At 50.9% G+C, this 6,972-nt stretch overlaps 1 protein-coding gene across 1 annotated transcript; it reads right to left on the minus strand.

Annotated features, from left to right (window-relative positions):
* Window positions 1-1,436: 1,436 nt before the first annotated feature.
* LOC109764373 (transcription termination factor MTEF18, mitochondrial) lies at window positions 1,437-2,978 on the minus strand. The gene has a single exon (XM_020323211.4). The coding sequence runs from the start codon at window positions 2,873-2,875 to the stop codon at window positions 1,706-1,708; it is 1,170 nt and encodes a 389-aa protein (XP_020178800.1). The 5' UTR covers window positions 2,876-2,978; the 3' UTR covers window positions 1,437-1,705.
* Between the last annotated feature and the right edge of the window lie 3,994 nt (window positions 2,979-6,972).

Here is a 6,972-nt window from a genome sequence, read left to right on the forward strand (position 1 = left end):
TATTTTTGGCCTGCCACTAAGTTCATCAAGAAACTGCTAAAACCCTACCACCCACACCCAATCCGTTAGAAAGTTGAACGAACGCCCAAACCCTAGCTCGTACGCGCAATTGATGCGACCAAGAACTCTTTACGGGAGCTAAATTGGACAGATCGAGCAACGGAGCTGCTGGCGACGGCGACGTACTGTGCAGGGGCGGCGAGGCATCATCACGGCGACGCGAAGGAGCAAGAGGGACGTCGCGCAGGCCCCTCACGAACGGCGCGGACGGCGGCGGCTCAGCGTCCGACGACGTGCTCATGGAGCCGTCGTCGACGCCGACGAGCTCAGGGGACTACCTCGGCAGCGACGACGAGCAGAGCGGGTGCGGGAGGAGACCAGGGTGCGAGCGGGTGCGCGGATGGACTAGTATTAACCCAGGCTCCACCAGGTGGCGGTCAAAGCCTAGCTGGCGACCGCTGACTCGGCCAAGTCAGCGAATACGTAGCTCAAATCGTACCTACGGACCAAAGTGAACCCTCTGCGCAAGTACATGGACCGTAGTTCGGGTATTTTGAAGTAGTGGTACTAAATTGCAGATACTCCATAGTATATTATACATATTGGCATATATCGTCATACCGCCATGCAACAGATACACATAGACAGTTTGGTGGAGTATCCGAGTTTGGCATATATTGTCATACCTCATTTACAAACTCTGATCCATCAGTTTTATTATCACGAGGTCTGCACACCTTCTTCCATTTGAGGAGCTGATATATAACATCTTGATAGTACAAAAAGGATATTTCAGCCAAAAATAACATCCACAAATGTTGAAAATATCAGTATCTTTACGGCCAATTGTTTGTTTCAAGAAAGAAGAAAAACATAACAGAAACGAGAACTCGGTTGTCACTACTGCATAATTCATGTAAGGTATCACACACCAGGTTATGTTGGGCTTATTGGCTTGAACACTATCCAAATATAGCAAGTTCTCTCATTCTATTATTTCCCCATCAAGACAAAATTAATATCTCTTCAAAACAAGATTGCACATCACCATTTTCAAAAATCATTCCATCGTCTTGTATAATGTAGAATCTCTGATTTTTTGTAGTTATACTTTGTGAAGTAGGCTCTAAATGATTTCAACTTGGTTTGTGGAAAGCACATAATTTTGCCAGTTCCTAAAAATTAATATTGAACAGCTGAAGCCAACACCTCAATAACTTTTCTAAATGTTCATATGCATGTCTCTGAGAAAATCAAAATCCAAATGCAACCATTTAGAAGGGAAACACTTTCTATCATACGTCTGATAGAAAGAAATCGTCAGACTACTCATGCACCGTCCATACATGTTTCATCCCACGCATGAACTGATTCCTAGCAGTTCCCCATTTAGAATCAGATATACAGATGTAAAGTTGCATCTCAATACACAATAATTTCCCAGTGAAAGCCCAAGAAACAATAAAACCGACTGCAGATGAAATCAAGCATGATCATTCCCAGAAATTTCATTACAAGCTCTATTTCTGGCAAGATGATAATCTGTAACCATGCTTTTTAATCAGTTAATAACACTACAAAGGATCACTTACAGAAAAACTGCACAGAACTTGACCAATGGACCAAGGGGGATGACAAACCTTAACTTTTTCCATCCAACATGGCAATCCTATGGTGCTCACCCAGGACAGGCAAGCTAGATTGTCTAGTTTTGTTTTGTGTTCTCTGATAGCAACTCCATCTGTAGTTTCCCAGCACAGCTAGAAGCATAAACATCAGCAAGGCCTGGAAGACTCTCCTTGTAAGGATGCACGAACCTGCCAAGAAACTTCTTCTCGGACAGCGAGGCGGCATTGTAATCAAATCGGAGATCCAGCAACCCCTTCGTGTTGAGTAGCTTAAGCAAGCAGTACCTAGGAAACAAACGGCGCTCAAGGCTATACTTGAGCAGCACCGGCCTTTGAGCAATGTATGATATCTCCAGCCCAGCAACCTTTGTGAGGAAATGCACATTTTTCTGCAGCCTCTCCTCGGATATGGTCAGGATACCCGGCATCGTCTTCACAGCTAACAGCACATCGCCCTGCGACCAACCAAGCGTCTCGAGGACTCTGATTTTGTCGGTGAGCTTCTCCGGGCTCTGGACGGTGAAGGCCACAAGCGCGTAGAGGAACATCCGCGAGTTCTGCGACACCCCAAACTTGTCAATGTGCACCAAAGCGTCCTGGACTTTCTTGGGGGTCCTGATGAGCACCCGGGAAATGAAGGGCTCCGAGAAGACGGAGGGACTTAGCCCGCATTGCCGGAGGAGGGCCAGATTCGGCTTGGCCACCTTCTCGAGGTCGGCGGCGAGGAGGCCGGAGTTCATCTTGAGGGCCTTGAGGAGCTTCTCGTAGGAGCCGAAGACCGAGAGCCAGAAGTCGAGGTTGCCCCTGAGGGAGCTGCTGCGGAAGGAGCAGAGGGCGAGCGGGACGAGGCGCGCGACCTCGGAGCGCGAGAGGCCGAGCTCCCTCAGCTCGGTGACGCGGGGCGCCAGGGTCCTCTCCACGCTGGCGCAGAGGAACCACGGGTCGACGGCGACGATGGCGGCGATGTCGGAGCGGGGGACGCCGAGGCCGGAGAGGAAGGCGACGACCGCGTCGGGCTTGGAGGAGGACTTGAGGTGGGAGATCTTCTTCGCTGCCTTGACGGCTTGGGCGCGGGGGACGCCGCAGGTGGCGACGAGGTAGTCCTCGGCGGCGAAAGGGCTTGGTGAAGCGGATGTGGTGGCGGAGAGGTTGCGGCGAAGGGCGGAGAGGGGATTGACGCGGGAGGCGGGGAGACGGGGTGGTGAGTGGACGAGGAAAGAGAGAACACGCGGTCGGAGTTGGAACATGGCGTTGCGGCGGCGGCCGGCCGGCCGGCGGAAGGTTTCACGGCGGCTGGGGGGATAATGCAGGGCGTTTAAAATCTTCTCTTCTTTTCCGATTTTTGGAGGGAAAATATCTCCTTATCTACGGCCCAGGAGGCCTTTTCTTTCGTTACGTTCTTTTTTTCTTTTGAGAATGGAAAAATACTCAGGTTCTTTTCTTTGGAAAGTGTTGCAAATTCGGCTGACCGGTTGTGCGCTCCGTCGGTCGCCTTCGCACGCCTACATTCCACGCGAGGAAGTTGGCCACGTGCCTTGATGGGGCCCAAGTGAGACGCCCCTTCTCTAAGCACGCACGGCGACGTCCGAGTCACTCGCTCGCACCGCATCTTTTTTCTCTCGCCATGTTGCTGCTCCATCAAAATCCCTCGTGCCCACCACCACACGATGAGCTCGTTGTCATCGACGGCGCTGACCGTCTGCTGCTGCGAGCACAACCCCCCCCCCCCCTCTCCCGGCTAATGTGAGCATCGTCGCCATTGCTCGCACGGGAAGGGGCGCATGCACCTGCTTGTATGCGGGCCAGGGTGTCGACGTCGGGGCTAGGACGGGCAGGGATCGCAGCAAATCGTAGGATGGGAGGGTGGATGTCGCCTCGTCACGTGGATGCCGTGGTTGTGCGCCACCCACCCCTTGTCCTCCTGTGTCGTGGTCATGGATGAGTTAGAACCAATGGTCAAGCTACAACTGGTGCCCCAAGTTGTGGGTACAAGCACCCCGAGTTGCTGGACCAGGGGTCGTCGGTACTGGAAAGTTGTGACCCTAGTAATGCTGGAAACGATCAGTTGGGAAGTTGCAACCGACTAGCACGAGAAGCTGCAAATGAGTTGCTGCAACAGGCCATAGACTGCTGAGACAGCAGAGCGACGAGCTGGAACCGGCGCCCTGATTAGCTGGGTTCAGCGCCCCAGCTTGCTATGACGTCTGCATTGTGAGCTGTGAACATGGTGAGCTGCGAGCTGCGGCTGCTGGGACCAACGTCTCCGTGTGCTGGAACCAACGTCATGGCGTGCTCAAATCGGCAAATGGCGAAGCTGGGACCGTGGTGCCCGTGTGCTGGAACCGGCTATTGGCGATGCTGCGACCCAGTGGTCATGTGCTAGAACCATCGACGGCAGAGCTGCACCCCCCAAGCGACTGTGCTGCAACCATCGGCGAGCACCCACGCTAGGAGACGGTGTTGAGTGGAAAGCGACTGCAACTGGTGGGGGTGAATGCTGCATCTGTGGTCGATAGGGCTTCGGTGAACAAGGATGCGACGACCCCGCGGTGCTGCCGCTCCTTGCGGGAGTTACTCACACGTTGCGAAGGGGAGGGCGAGAGATGTGCGTGTCATGGGGGATTCCCCCTGCACGTTGACCGAGCGAGGTGGGCGTGAGATACGAATGCGATCCAATGGTTAGGGTTGACCTAATTTAACGGTGTGGGAGGTGATCGAACCGGCGCCTAGCATCACCTTTTTTTTTGGCCAAAAGGCCTAAGAACATTTATTAAAAATAACATCCACCCATAAAAGTTGAAGTACACTTACAGTCTTTAGGGTGTCAAAGTCTTCTTCCTCCTGCATCCACAGGCGGCGCGTTGTGAGTAAGGCTCAATGTCGCCTCTGGGCCTTCGCCTTGGTGGATCAAACTTTTGAAACCCAGGAGCTTATAGAAGCAGCGTCCGGGAAGTTGTCGATGCAGACCAGGAGACGTCGACGGGCGCGATCTGCAAACAACCGACACTCGGGGAAGATAACGCCGATAAAGTCCTATTGAAACTCAAAGGACCATGCAACCTAGGTGAATCCAGATGGATCCACTAGAAACCTAAACCGTTTGGATCCTGGAAGACTTGTCGGAGATACAAAACCACATGCTCCCCCGTTGATGATAAGCACACCAGTGGAATGGGATCAGGCAGAGAATATAGTATTCCTTACCTGGGAAAGTGCTGCTGCCAAGCTGTCCGTAACCAAACAGGAAGACACCCTAAAAACCACCTGAGACAAATTCCCCATGTCGTTGCGCGCCAAGTCCAAATTTGTGATTGAACTCACCATCATCCAGGGCCATGCGTCGACTACATCTTCTTCAGTGCACTAGTTAGGACCGCCGTAGAGGCATACCATGCTGGATTCGTCCAGCCCCTGCCGAGCACTGCCTGATGGAAACCTCCCCTGAGCCCTAATCTCCTTCTCCAATAGCGCAGCATCCCTCCAAGATCCTCAAAACTTCCCCAGCAAGCCGGCCCTAAACTAGACCTACGCGTCGGTGCCACACGGGCTTTGCTTGGCGGTGGGGAGATGGGAAGATGGCTGGGGGCGGCTAGGGTTTGGCGACCGCCTAGGCCTCTCTATCGTACGAGCCTAACACCTACCCCCAATGTGGTTTTAAATACTTGGGTTTTTAAGGAAAAAATACACTTCTCAACAAAAATTAAGGAGAAAACTCCCACTAGCATTTCAGTATGTCCAACAAAGCGTAAAAAATATATGGGCCATTTACATTCCAACCTTAAGTCAAACCCACTACTCAGATTCACCCCTAATTCCCCAGTGAAAGTGCAACTATCCCTGGGTGGTTTTGGTAATTCCTAACAACATACAACTCATTGAACTAATGCTCTTTCAAGATGATTATTTCAGAAAGTTTAATGATTGGCATGGCATGGACTAGGAATGTGGACCCCTCAAAATGCTAAGGACACATGTTGGCAAAAACCTCAAGACTCTACATTTTCATTTTAGTGATCCAAGATCACATTGAGTCCATAGGAAAAGCCAATACTATTAAAAGGGGATAAGGTGTTGCTTAATGGCTTGCTTGCTCAAAATGCTTAGTGATATCCTCCAAAAGCCCTCAACCACTTTCTCATATCCACATATGTCCCAAACCAAAAGTCAAACTCGGGCCCACCGATGTGATCTATCCGGCGCCACCGAGTTCATTTGACATAGCCATAGCCGGAAACCCTAATCAGTTTGGTCTCACCGATAGGGATCTCGGTCTCACCGAGATGGGATTGCAAACTCTCTGTTTCCCTTCGTAACATTTCAGTCTAACCGAGATGAGCGATCGGTCCCACCGAGTTTGCAATGCAAACTCTTTGTTTCCTTTTCGTAACTTTTCAGTCTCACCGAAATGAGCGATCGGTCCCACCGAGTTTGCCTGACCAACTCTCTGTTTGCCTATTACAGAAATCGGTCTCACCGACTTTATGTGATCGGTCTCACCGAGATTACGTTATGCCCTAACCCCAATGAAATCGGTCCCACCGAGTTGATATGTCGGTCCCACCAAAAGTCCTAACGTTCACATTTTGAACTGAATCGGTCTGACCGAGTTTGAGTATTCGGTCCCACCAAGTTTGGTAATTTGTGTGTAATGGTTAGATTCTGTGTGGAGGCTATATATACCCCTCCACCCATCCTCCATTCATGGAGAGAGCCATCAGAACGTGCCTACACTTCCAACATTCATTTTCTAAGAGAGAGAACCAGCTACTCATGTGTTGAGACCAAGATATTCCAATCCAACCACAAGAATCTTGATCTCTAGCCTTCCCCAAGTTGCTTTCCACTCAAATCATCTTTCCACCAAATCCAAATCTGTGAGAGAGAGTTGAGTGTTGGGGAGACTATCATTTGAAGTACAAGAGCAAGGAGTTCATCATCAACACACCATCTATTACCTTTTCGAGAGTGGTCTCTCCTAGATTGGTTAGGTGTCACTTGGGAGCCTCCGTCAAGATTGTGGAGTTGAACCAAAGAGTTTGTAAGGGCAAGGAGATCGCCTACTTCGTGAAGATCTACCCTAGTGAGGCAAGTCCTTCGTGGGCGATGGCCATGGTGGGATAGACAAGGTTGCTTCTTCGTGGACTCTCCGTGGGTGGATCCCTCCGTGGACTCGCGCAACCGTTAGCCTTCGTGGGTTGAAGTCTCCATCAACGTGGATGTACGATAGCACCACCTATCGGAACCACGCCAAAAATCTCCGTGTCTACATTGCGTTTGCTCCGTCCAAACTCCTCCCTTTACCTTCATATGCAATGATTTACATTACTCTGCTATACTCTTAGAT

This window comes from Aegilops tauschii, chromosome 7 (assembly GCF_002575655.3).
Source record: "Aegilops tauschii subsp. strangulata cultivar AL8/78 chromosome 7, Aet v6.0, whole genome shotgun sequence".
Lineage (NCBI taxonomy): Eukaryota > Viridiplantae > Streptophyta > Magnoliopsida > Poales > Poaceae > Aegilops > Aegilops tauschii.

Coding starts and splice junctions, on each gene's coding strand:
- LOC109764373 (XM_020323211.4), bottom strand. CDS start 2,875: ATGTTCCAACTCCGACCGCGTGTTCTCTCTTTCCTCGTCCACTCACCA.